This window comes from Periophthalmus magnuspinnatus, chromosome 11 (genome assembly GCF_009829125.3).
Source record: "Periophthalmus magnuspinnatus isolate fPerMag1 chromosome 11, fPerMag1.2.pri, whole genome shotgun sequence".
In the NCBI taxonomy this organism is placed as follows: domain Eukaryota; kingdom Metazoa; phylum Chordata; class Actinopteri; order Gobiiformes; family Gobiidae; genus Periophthalmus; species Periophthalmus magnuspinnatus.
In genome coordinates, this window is record NC_047136.2 from 31208081 (window position 1) to 31221142 (window position 13062).

At 41.2% G+C, this 13062-nt stretch overlaps 1 protein-coding gene across 1 annotated transcript; it reads right to left on the reverse strand.

Moving 5' to 3' along the window:
• Positions 1–345: 345 nt before the first annotated feature.
• gnb3b (guanine nucleotide binding protein (G protein), beta polypeptide 3b) lies at positions 346–12168 on the reverse strand. The gene is made up of 9 exons (XM_033991507.2): positions 12119–12168; positions 6022–6125; positions 5372–5517; positions 5124–5187; positions 4440–4596; positions 3957–4023; positions 2821–3022; positions 905–1121; positions 346–458 (listed from the first exon to the last, which is right to left on the reverse strand). Exons 2-9 carry the CDS (start codon positions 6088–6090, stop codon positions 352–354), a joined length of 1029 nt encoding a protein of 342 aa, XP_033847398.1. The 5' UTR covers positions 6091–6125; positions 12119–12168; the 3' UTR covers positions 346–351.
• Between the last annotated feature and the right edge of the window lie 894 nt (positions 12169–13062).

The window sequence follows — 13062 nt, forward strand, 5'->3', positions numbered from 1 at the left end:
TTAATGTTACAACAAAATTTCCAACACAAACCATTCTATTCATTTTACATACATTGTCAAAGAAAGTGCTAGAAACTCATTGATAGTTTTAATTTTTTTTTACACAAATTGAGTAGAATAAATTAATCAAAATAACATTAATAATTTAAAATATCTGTGACCATTTGGGATATCGCTGACATATTTTTGCATATGTTTGGTCAGAGATGCGAGGAGCACAAAAAGTATCTCTTTTTGTCGTTCACACATGTTTCTGCCTCTCTCCCTCTCTCCTCCTCCTCCTCCTCCTCCTCCTCTCTTTTTTGGTCATTTTTGGTGATAATATCTCCAGATTTTCGTGCTTTTGGTGGTTTAGTTCCACAGTTTGAGGAAGCTGTCCCAGGAGCCAGTGCACACGCCCAGGCCGTCCTCAGGGACTCCAGTGCAGCTCACACGGTTGTCGTGGCCGGACAACACGCCTGAAATGAGAAAAAAAACAAAAAAACATGAATCCTCTGCTCCATCTGACCATCTCCTCTGTATCCTCTGCTCCCACTCTTTTCCCTTTGTACCATACTTCCACCCTCCTGCACATTTTTTTTCTTTTTTTTTTACATTTAGGTTTTTTTTCTTGTTTTGATTTGTGCTTTGCTTTAAAAAGACATTAAATAATATTAATAAATACTACTACTACTACTACTACTATTACTACTACTACTACTACTACTATATAGGAGAAAAAAGTTACTCTTTAGTTTAACCAGTTTCCTGTCTAAAGTCTCCTCTCCTCCTCTCTTCCTTGAGCTGCCCAGATGTGGCAGTTCAAGTTGTCGTGTCTGTACCATATATTCACTGTCCCACCTCCATACCATTCTCAATCCTCTGTACCATATATTCACCAGACCAGACCCCATTATTCACTGACCGACTCTCTCCCCCTTCAGTGCATCCCAGATGTGACAGTTGAAGTCGTCATATCCGGCGAAGATGAGCCTCCCGGAGCTGGACAGAGCCACAGAGGTGACCCCAGCATTGAGTCCAGAGTCCTGGTATCCCAGAACCTCCTGGTCTGAGCGCAGGTCGTACATCTTACAGGTGGTGTCATCAGAGCCAGTGATGACCACGTTTCCACTCGGGAAGAACTGAGGAGCACAAAGGGGAAAGATCAGGCCAGGGCTCTCTATAGAATGCTTTGTTTCTCGTTTTTCTTTATTGTTTATCCAGAAACCTGGTTGCGGTTAGGCAGAGAGCTAGTCTGCCACAAGGGCTCATCCGGCATAAGTTGGATGTGATGTAAAATCTGAAGAAATTGAAACAAAGTCATTTCTCAGGCTCAGAGCAAGACGCACTCACAAACAGGACTGATAAAAGTAGTTTGTTTTTGATGAGGGAACAACGTTATAAGTTAGCTCAGTTGGCTCAAATAAATGCTGTTGTTGTATCCTTGTGCAAGACCCACCTCGCCCCTGGTGTCTGTGTACACTGGTGCATGAATGTGTGTGTGAATATGTGTGTGAATGTGTGTGAGTGGTTCCTTGATGTAAAGCACTTTGCCTTGAAGGTGGGTATCTGTACTTCACTTAAGTACATTTTAAAGTGTATACTTTTTACTTTTACTTCACTGCATTTAAGAGCAGGTATCTGCACTTTCTACTCCACTACATTTTTGAACAGAACTGAAAAGTAAAAGTATTTTTTATAACTTTGTGAGACCCGTTGAAAATACTAAGGGTTTATTTTTATCAGCTTCATAATTTGAGCAAACAAAAATATACAAATAAAACCAGCTACAAAAAAACAAACAAACAAACAAACAAACAAACAAACAAACAATAATTTCAATTGGTCCTGTTGATCAAAATTCAGCTCAAATCTGTATCAAAACTACAACATTTGATGACCTCAAAATATCCATGAAATGCTTTTTGCTCTTAAAGTACATTTTTAAACAAGTACTTTAATACATTTACTTAAGTCGATTTTTTCATGTGATTTTTTTTTACTTTTACTTTTAATTGAGTACTTCTTTCAGCGCTGCCCATTACAGTCAAATCACAGAGGCTAATTTACTCCTAATCCGCCATGTTTGTTCAAGACCAGCGGGATTAACAGGCCGATTGGTTAATCCCGCTGTCTGGAATCGGGGAGACAGGAAACGCTTCCAGACCCACTCCTCTTTGTATGGTTTTGTCAGAGCGTGTGGTTTTGGCAGGACAGATGAGCTATTTTGCGTGATGTGTGCCTTTTCAGTTTGTGTATCTTTTTTTATATTTTTCTTACAGCGATAACGTTGATGTCGCTGGTGTGATTGCTGAACATCTGTGCCCTCTCTGATGTCCAGCAGTGTCCATGATCATATGAGTGTAATCCTCATGTTTTTGTGTAGTTTTAATCTTTAAAGGGCCACTATTACACTATTTTCTCATCTATATAATAATGTGGTTTCCTAATCTCAAAATACCTGGAGTTGTGTTTTGTTTCATTTGCACAAATTTGACACACAAACCATGCATATTTAGGCTGATTTCTCTGATGAGATGTCATCATGGGGAAGTGCTAAACTCCATGCACCTTCTTTAGAATCATTTGGATAATTTCAGCCCTGGAATTGCCAATCTCTACTGAACTAAAGGTAAAAGGAGCTGTCAACTTGAAAAATACCACTTCATGACATGACAAGATGGAACAGAGCATTTTGAGCTTTGTAGATCTAACAGACTAATAAGAAAGTGTGTTTTTGATGAGGTAACAGCATTAGAACATGACTTTTAGGTCCCAAGAGTTGATTTTGCGTAACATAGGAGCTTTAAATTTGACTTGTGTTTTGTTCACGGTTCTTACAGCGATGGCGTTGATGTCGCTGGTATGCCCGCTGAACGTCTGCTTGCACGTGCCCTCCCTGATGTCCCACAGTTTGGCCAAGGAGTCGCAGGCTCCAGAGATGAAACAGTTCTGGTCCGGAGACAGGGCCAGAGACATGCAGTCCCCAATGTGGTTTGTGAAGATCACCTTCTGCTTACCGGTCTCCAAATCCCACAGGCAGCTGAGAGGAGAAAGGGACCAGAGGGAAGAGGGGGAGACAGACAAGGAGGGGGGGAGGATGCAAAGAGGAGAGAGGGACCAGACGGAAGAGAGAGAGACAGAGAGGGAGGAGGGGAGGATGCGAGGGGGGCCACAGAGAAGAGAGAGAGACAGACAAGGAGGGGGATATGCGAGGAGGAGAGAGAGGGCAGGGAAAGGCAAAAGTAGAGGAGGAGAAGGGGTTAAAGGGTGGAGACAGGATGTGAGAGAGGTGAGGGAAGAGGAGACGGGGGAGAGGGAGAAGGGGAGGAGTACATAAAGTGAGGGAGGAGGGGCGATAGGGGAGGAGGAGAGAAGAAGAACACGGAGCGGTATGGGATATGGGATAGAGAGGTACAAGAGGAGAGGGGAAGATGGGGGAGAGTGAAAGAAGGGAGAGAGAAGTCAAGGAGGAGAGACAGAGGGAGAGGGGGGCAAGAGGGCGAGAGAGAGGAGGGAGAGAGAGACAGAGCGGGAGAGAGAGAGTTGTTTAAACACAAAACAATATAGAAATATGAAATAAAACTGTGTTTCTAAAACTGTGGAATGTGTACTGTTGGTACAGGGGAGACTTTTAGACCTGGTTTAGCCCTTGATTAGACCTAGAATAATCCTTTTTATAGACCTGGTTTAGACCTGGTTTAGACCTGTATTAGCCCTGGATTAGCCCTGGATTAGATCTGGAATAGTCCTGTTTCTAGACCTGGTTTAGAACTGGTTTAGACCTGGATTAGACCTGGAATAGTCCTGTTATAGACCTGGTTTAGACCTGGTTTAGCTCTAGATTAAATCTGGGATAGTCCTATTATACACCTGGTTTAGATCTGGTGGTACTCAGAAAGCCAAATCTTTTCTTTGGTGGTACTTAGTGTGAAAAGTTAAGGCAGTAAAATAAAAGTGTAGTAGTGTGTTCTGACCAGGTGGTGTCTCCGGACGCTGTGATGATCTCACTGTCACTCAGGAATCTGCAGCAGGACAGATAACCTGAGAGGAAACATCACAGCATTATAGACAGAAGAGAGGAAGAATGGATAGACAAGAAAGGGTAAGCAAGAGGAAGAGGGGAGAGGGATGAGAGGACAGAGGAGAGACAGAGAGAGAGGAGAGGAAGGATAGATGGACTAGAGAGGGTAAGGAAGAGAGAAGAGGAAAGATGGATGGACAAGAGAGGGTACGGAAGAGGAAAAGAGAGGAGAGAGGGAGGAGAGAGAGGGATAAATAAGATAGAAGAATCGGGAGGACAAAAGGAGGAGAGAGAATAGTGAGAGGAACTGGGAAAAGAAGAGAGGAAGGGGGAGAAGAAGAGGGAAAAGGAGAGAGGAAAGAGGGTAGAGAGGGAAAGAATGAGGAGAGAAAGAGATAGAGAGAGTAGAGAGAATATCCATGTTGGTGTACTTCACCTGTGTGTGCGTCGAGCTCCCTCAGTGTCTTGGGGCTCGCTGCTTTGACGTTATAAACTGTGCACATATTATCCAAACCACCACTTGCCACCAGGTTACCGGACGGCGCGAATGCTACGCTCATCACCCAGGCCGACTTCAGGGGTACTGCCACCAGCTGGACAGGAGGGGGACAAATGTCACTGGAACATGCTTGGATTTAACTGTAAACCTCACCAAGCTATTTACTGTAGCTGTAGTCAACAGACAACTACATAGACCATGATGCTTTGTTATTCTTCAGTGCAGCTAAAATCATGCTTTGAAAAATGATGATAGGACTGTTAACAATTCAAATTAATTTTTCACGGGCATTTATTTGATTACAAACACTGCATTAGTCTTATAGCTTCATATAGCTGATATATCACTTAACAACCCTTTGCATTCTTCATTCACTCCACACATGGTGGTGGTAAGCCTCAATTTTAGCCACAGCTGCCCTGAGACAGACTGACATAAGTGAGGGTGCCAATCAGCCCCATCGGCCCCTCTCACCACTGACACTCACACACACATGCCCCACATTCATACTTGGCTGGTATGAATATGATGTGAATGTGGCTAATGTGGGCGAAGTGTCTCACTTCAGGACATAACAACAATTTTAGTAGTCTACAAAGGGTACACCGTCCCACATCTCACCTTGTTTCCTGTGTGGGTGTCCCAGATGAGCAGCTTTCCGTCCTGTGATGCACTGACCATTTGTCTGAGGAGAGACCACAGTGTGTTATTCATGTGGAATCATGGTGATAAAAGTGCACTGTTAAAAGGAGTGGTCTTAAAGGTGAGGTGTCTATACCTGGACTCGGATCCCCAGTGCATAGCATAGATTTTGGCGAGGTTATGTGTTAAAGGTGAGGTGTTACAGGTGTGATATTAAAGGGAAGTACCTGGAGTCGGATCCCCAGTGCATGGCGTAGATTTTGGCGAGGTGACCTTTGAGGGTTTTCCTGTTTTTCAGCTGAACTCGTCCAACAGAGTCGACACCTGAAGCTGCTCCGGCCATGTCTCCATCGTTTACACCTTTACGCGCCGTCTGGAAATACACAAACATTAGCTACATAATGCTAACAGATATGTTTCTGTAGTTGGGAAATTAACCTTAGCAAGATAATAAGGAGCTTTTGAGGTCAAAATAAGTTTGTTTTGTACTGTCTGCATATAATTAGAAAGCCTTTTATTTATTTATAATCAGGAATTGCGCATTAGTATGCTAATTACTGTTAGCTTTACCGTCACGATCGTCAAAACCAGTTTTGTTGACATGACATAACTGGGCTGGAGACAGCTCAGAATTCTGTGGTGGAATTTGCTGTGTAACTATCAGATGCAGATGTGTTGATCTGCTTTATGGTTAATATCTCTGTAATTACCACCACAAAACCACATGAAACAAAAGGTAAATCCAAATAAACAAATGTGAAATGATTTTGTGAATACATGAATACAGCCTATTGATAAAACAGAATCTTTTGCTCTGTGTGTTTTTGGTTTTTTTTTGTTGTTTTTTTTTTGTCTAGGTTTGTGCGTATGTTTTTACCTCGATCTGATTGCGGAGGCCATCGCACTCCTTTTTCAGTTTGTCGATCTCTGCTTTCTCCGCTGCCATGGCGAGTGTGGGCAGTTACTGAACCAGGAACCACTCTGTAACAGGGAGGGGGAGACAGCAGGGTAAGTCTAAACCACATAATACTGCACATTTCATCAACAACATTCCTGAACAAATCTAAACAAAACAAGCAGACAAACAAAGAAAAACAAACAAATTTCTATGTTCAGACCCAAATCAAAACAAAAAATAATTGATGCATTGCAGTAACATCACATTAGGGGTGTTCTACATGTGTGTCTATGCCGGAATGTTAGCAAACACTGTCAAGATGGTTTGTAAACTCAAGAAGAAAAAAAAAATAGACTTAAATAGCAATTTTCTGAGCGTTCATGGTCCTGAGCTGGAGTTTGATTTTACACAAAAAAGTGAGAGTGAAAAACTGTTGGCTAATGCTAGTGCTTGCGACTGTAACTTTATGTGCGAGACACTTGTTTAACAGCACAAATCAGCTCATCTGTTATAGTACCAAGTAAGTCAACTCTTTCTGGTCAGGTTATGTTAAAATATAGCTCAGACTAAGAGGGCATCAGACAGAGTAGGCCCCCAGTTAGCTTCACAGCCCTAGGGGATGCTGACGACATCCACTGGAAAGTATGAATAGAGCTAATCAATATATGCTAATAGGTGCTGACTCGTTAATGTCATATCTCATAGTCCTCACTGTGAACTACTAGAGTGTGTTAGTTTAAGTTCACTTTAGGGCTGCACGATTTAGGAAAATAATCTAACTGCAATTTGATTTGGAAACTATGTTTAAAAAGTAGGATTCTTTTTAAAGTACACATTGTAAACAGCATGAACATCTGAAATCTTAAGTGAAAAACTAATTCAAACACCCCGTGCATTTTTTTGTAGAGGTCTAAACTACAGAGCAAGCAGCTTTTACACAGAAAAGACCCCATGGAGACACATGGAGGGCATCTGACACACAGGGACATTTGAGAACAGTTTGTAGAATGCAGCTCTGTCTGAAGAAGCTTCAGACAGAGCTGCATCAGAACTGAAGAAAATACTTGGCTGAGTGGCAAAACATATTCCCTCTAAAAACATCTGTCCAGAATTCAATCTTTATCTTCAGGAATGTGCTGAGATAATCTATCTAAAGCTTAATGCTTGATTTTATGTTGCAAATTTTTGTGATATTTTACTATTGTATCTACTGTGAAGCGACTTTGAGTGTCCTGAAAAGCGCTATATAAATAAAATTTATTATTATTATTATTATAAAGGCTACTTTAGACAATGACAGTGGAAAGTCACTGGATCCTGAATTATGACATCATCACTTTACAACTCCAAAGCAAAAGCTGATTTGACAGAAAATTCAAACGCCACTTGAAAACCAGTGACAAATGAGTAACAACCAACATAAACCAATACAATACTCACATCTCCTAATCTCCTGGACATGTGATAGGTTAGATTACCCATAACTCTACCTTTCCATGTTCTGCAAAACTAGAAGAAACAGTTGCTAGCAGATTAAAATGCACCAGAATAACAAAAATAACATATTCACTCACTACACTCAGTGAAGGTGTGAAACTTCTGTAGACATAGCTGGTCTGGGGTAGACTGACAGAAGTGAGGCTGCCAGGCCATCGGCCCCGTTTACCACCACCAATCCCTCAAACGTTATGTGTCAAGTGCTCTTGTAATTTTGGGCTTTACAAATAGAAATAGAAATTAAACAACATTGCAACAACTAAGCCATGTTAATGCATTTTTCAGTTTTTTTTTACTTTCATTGAATTCCTGTGTAGCATGTGTGGGGAAAGTCATCCAAAGCCATTTCAGTTAATTGGGTAATAAATCAGATTAAGCTGCTGTGTCCGGGATTGGTCAAATATGCAGAGGATACGGGGTTTATCAGGGAAGTGGGAGGGGTCTTGAGCACCCTTGGGTCAGTGGGTCTAGGACTGGTCTAAATCTCAGTCTGGATTCTGGTGTGGGATCTGAGCTGGAGAAGGAGAAGAGGAGGGAGGAGGTTTAGTGTCATCCGATTAAAGTGCTTGGCTTCTTTCCCTGATTCTGCCCCCTCTGCTGGCTTAAGATGGTTTTGGGTTTTTTTTGTTTTTACCTTTCTACCATTGGTCTCTCATCAAAAACATGCCTGAAGAGGTTTTAGATCATCCATCTATACAAAAACATAATACAAAACTGTACACAACAACTGACGTGATGTGCAGTAGTCATTAGCACAAATGAGCTGATTGTGTTGTCAGTGCTCTGAAGGGGGAGTGACTTAGTACAGAAAGTAAAGGGAGGTGGGACTCCAAAACATGTTAATACGTTGTTTTTGGACAATATAGCATTTTCAAAAAAACAAAAGGTAGCATGGTGATCTAAATATGTTATGTGTTAGCAGGTACTACCCCATAGAAGTACAATACCTGCTTTTTTAAGAATGCAAGGCTAATAAGATAAAACATAGACAAACACACTAAAAAGGACAATTCCTTGAATACTAATTTTGATTGTTCAGTTCACTGTGTAAAATGTCATAACCTGCTACACTGTAATCATCAATATTTAGGTATTTATTTATTTATAGTCATTGTCACAGAAGAACAACGAAATTGAGTTTGGAGCATCCCATAAAGTGCAAACCCATAAATAGTAAATACCCCTTATGTCCACAATGCACACAGCCAAGTGGACAAACAATGAAATTCTGAAAGACTGAACACCCAAACGGTCAGTCTACACCCTTTTTACAACTACAAAATGATAAAAAACCACACACGCAGGTGCACAGATGGGAGCCTTGGGTTCTTCCTTGACTTTTGCATGAAGTCAGCCATTTTGAAGTCAAGCCATGTACATTGTAAGCGTGCATTCGTCAATAATAGTATTTGAATGTGCGGTGTATAAACAAAGCCAAGATCAACACCATTGCAAAGTGTCTGTACCAAATTATTATCTCCATACCTTTCTTATATTAAGTGCATTTAAAATTATGTTTGTAAAAATAGATCTGTCTAATTAAATATAGTTCTAGTACATTTCTGGTTGATCAAAGAGACAGGACTTCACTGAACTATGATTTAAACATACTAAATATAAATTAGAATTGCGTAGTTATACTATTCGATTATCAAATGAATAACATCCCAGATCATCAAGACACATTTGACATTTTGACCCTTGAGGGTATTTGCTATAACAAGGACCACCATATTGGATTTTTTTAAACTTTAGTAAATTTCACTTAAACAATGAAATATAAGTAGGTTTCTGCATTTATGATTTTTTATTTGAGAGGGCAGAGGAGAGGGCCAGAGGGGAAGAGGATGCAGAGGAGAGGGTCAGAGGAGAAGAGGATGCAGAGGAGAGGGTCAGAGGAGAAGAGGATGCAGAGGAGAGGGTCAGAGGAGAAGAGGATGCAGAGGAGAGGGTCAGAGGAGAAGAGGAAAAGAGGAAAAGAGGATGCAGAGGAGAAGAGGATGCAGAGGAGAGGGTCAGAGGAGAAGAGGATGCAGAGGAGAGGGTCAGAGGAGAAGAGGATGCAGAGGAGAGGGTCAGAGGAGCAGAGGATGCAGAGGAGAGGGTCAGAGGAGAAGAGGATGCAGAGGAGAGGGTCAGAGGAGCAGAGGATGCAGAGGAGAGGGTCAGAGGAGAAGAGGATGCAGAGGAGAGGGTCAGAGGAGCAGAGGATCAGAGGAGAGAGTCAGAGGAGAAGAGGATGCAGAGGAGAGGGTCAGAGGAGCAGAGGATGCAGAGGAGAGGGTCAGAGGAGAAGAGGATGCAGAGGAGAGGGTCAGAGGATGCGGAGGAGAGGGTCAGGGGAGAAAAGGATGCAGAGGAGAGGGTCAGAGGAGCAGAGGAGCAGAGGATGCAGAGAAGAGGGTCAGAGGAGCAGAGGATGCGGAGGTGAGTGTTATTTCTAGTAGTTTTTACATGTTGAAAAATGTTGAAGTTATTTGACCTTGAAAGCGGAGCAAACATGACTAACGCGAGCTTGTTAGCGCTAATCCTAATACCTGCCGATGCACTGATCTTGTTACATAGCATCGTAGCATCATTAGCATTTTCTGCGGTTAGCAAGCATGAATTTCCACTCTTTTTGGTTGACTTTCTTAACAGTTTTTCTAGTCTAATAACATAAACACTTGAGCTCTAATGCTAAATTCTAACCTTACATTGTAGAAAAGTGAAAGCCGTACACTAGTGACAGTTGACTTAGCGCAGTTTAATGAGATGAGCTTAGCTTAGCCCGGGACCTCCGGCTCTGACAGGATTATTCACTTTTGTGTTCAGGTTAAAGCAAAGACCTTGTACAAGTAGCAGGATGTGTGTCGCTCACGCAGAACACAGCGGCACACTTACAGCAGAATGTGAAACTCTGTAAAATGATGCAATCTGTTGCAGACCAAAATATGAAAGGTTTAAAATTGTAGCTAAATATGTAAGAGGCCTTAAGAAATCCCAGGTTTGTGCAGTCTTACAGCGAGCAAAAGTTCGTCAGGAAAGACACCAAAAAACAAAATGACTTTTCTTATAACAAATTAAGAACAATTTAACTACAAGTTAACTAAACTCAATAGTTTTTATGTTATTATTTTGTGTTTGTTGAAGTAGTGCAACCACATATTGCTCCCTACATGTAAAGCCACTTGTAGACTGCCAATCAGCTCACTCAAACTTATCAGCTAACAAGCTAATCCTTTACTACTACACGACAATGCAATGCACTTCCATCAATCCAATTTAAACCTAATTAAAATTTTAATTATAAATGAGTGCTGAAGGTTTTTGGTAAAAAAAAAAAAAATCTAATTGTGACAAGCGCTGCAGATTTGCGAAGTATTTTAAACATGTGCAGGGTGTTAACGTTTGGGAGAAGATTGAAATTTTAAATGCTAAATTAATACAAGAATCCCATGCATTTCAGAACATGTTTGTAGAGGTCTAAACTACAGGGTTAGAGGCTTTTGCATAGGATAAGACCCCCTGCAGACACCGGGAGGGCATCTGACACACAGGGACATTTCAGAACAGTTTGTAGAAGTCTAAACTACAGGGTTAGCAGCTTTTACACTGATTTTTGCAAGCTTATTTGTGTTTAGATCACAAATTTGAACTAACATTTTAGCACCCACAGACTATTTTAAAATGATTTATTTCCATGGCGCCAATCTTTTGACTTGAATTTTTTTTTCTGACCAGGACCTTCATGAAAGCAGAGGCCAGAGGGCGAGTGTGTGCCCGGCGTAAGTGGCTCGTGCGTGGGATAAAAGCTCACGCCTCAATCCTCTTTGGCCCCACTACAATCCAAAGATCACCTTGAGAGGGTTTAAGGAATCATTCCCGGGACAGGACAGTGCACAAGTCAAGGAGCAAACGGCAAGAACCACCCAAAAGATATAAAAACATGCACAAAAATGGAACAAATACTTAAATGTTTGAAACTACAAGATTTGAACTCTCAGATTAGAATAAAACAAGAATCATCTGCAAAATGATACAAATATTATGCAGAACTTATCTCAGACTTGATTGAATTGAGATGCGCAAAAGCTGCAGCCATCCGTGATGGGAAAAATACTGAATACCCAACTTAAAATGTATTTTGCAAAGTATTCTGTTACATGGGGCAATCAGAGTACTGTGATATTATATTATAGTATAAAATGATACACTATACAGTTACCCAAATTTAGTATTCAGAATGCGTCTTCGGTTCAGTATTCAGTTACTTCCCAACACTGGTAGTTTCCATTCACAATCAATGTAAACACTTAAATGTGCTAAAAATGACAACTAGTTTGAAATATGTAAATCCTTGTAAGAAAACTGGTTTGAACAGAGTACAAAACATTCAAAAAAAGATGTTAGGACAATGTCGTAAATTTTTAGATAAGATTCAAACTTATTATCGATGTAAAAATCCAGTTCCCGCTCTAACCAGACATGCAATGCCAACAGTGCAAAATAATGTACAGAATGTAATGATAAAATCATGCTAAAAGTTTGCATAAGTTTGGTTTGAAAAGCGAATTGCAGGAAAGTGAATGTAACTCACCTGTACACCTGTGTCCCTCGGTGAATGCTTGGTACAATGGCTCCTAGCTCCTAACTCTCCCTCTCTCTCTCGCTCCCTCCTTCTCTCCCTCTCTCCCCTCTCTCGCTCTCTCCTCTCTCTCTCTATCTGTCTCTCTCTCTCCCTCCCTCCTTCTCTTCCAGATCAGGATTGGAGGGGATGAAGAGATCAGGGAAGAGGGGATAAGGCTCAGAGATAGAATTGGAAACAGGAGCAAGGCCCAGAGGCAGGAAGTCACCCCATTGGCCCAGAGAAAATCAAGTTATGAGGCCAGAAGACGGCAGGTGAAGACATGGACGGAGAAAGATGAGAGGGAGGAGACGTAGAGTGGGATAAGAGGAAAAGGGAGAGGAGTGAGGGAAGGAGGAGAAAGGAGAGAAACAAAGAGAAAGAGAGAGCGGTAATTGGTCACTTATGTATTTGTATTCAAAACAATTTAGGTTAGTGACCAGTTGTTAAGTGGAAATGTTAGTAGTAGTAGTCAAGTGTCTGCCCACCTACGGGATGTAATGAGTTCAAACCCCACCTATTTTGCTTTAAGATTAGATTAGATTCACCTTTATTGTCATTCTACAAGCGCAGTGCAACAAAATGCAGTTTAGCATCAAACCAGAGTTGCACTGAGCAAACAAGCACTGCAACCTTGTAACTTTTGTTATTCTTTTGCCAAGAATGTTCCACAGTATGACATTAAACTGGGTATTTTACTTCTATGTGGTATTTACAGCTAACACATAACGTATTTAGATCATCATGTTTCCTCATTGTTTTGAAAATGCTAAATTCGCCAAAAACAACCTTAACATGTTTTAGTTTCACTTTCATTTTTGATGCTGTGAGACCTCCCTCCCTTTTTCTCTCTGCAAGTCCCTCCCCATTCAGAGCACAATCACAAAACAATCAGTGTGCATGCTGCTTATGAAACT

Bases quoted from the DNA above. Each gene is read 5' to 3' on its own strand.
- gnb3b (XM_033991507.2), bottom strand. From the start codon at position 6,090: ATGGCAGCGGAGAAAGCAGAGATCGACAAACTGAAAAAGGAGTGCGAT. The intron at 4,597-5,123 runs GTGAGATGTGGG...CCTCCTGTCCAG, and splicing joins ACACCCACACAGGAAACAAG to CTGGTGGCAGTACCCCTGAA. The intron at 459-904 runs GTCAGTGAATAA...TTCTCATTTCAG, and splicing joins ACTGAAGGGGGAGAGAGTCG to GCGTGTTGTCCGGCCACGAC.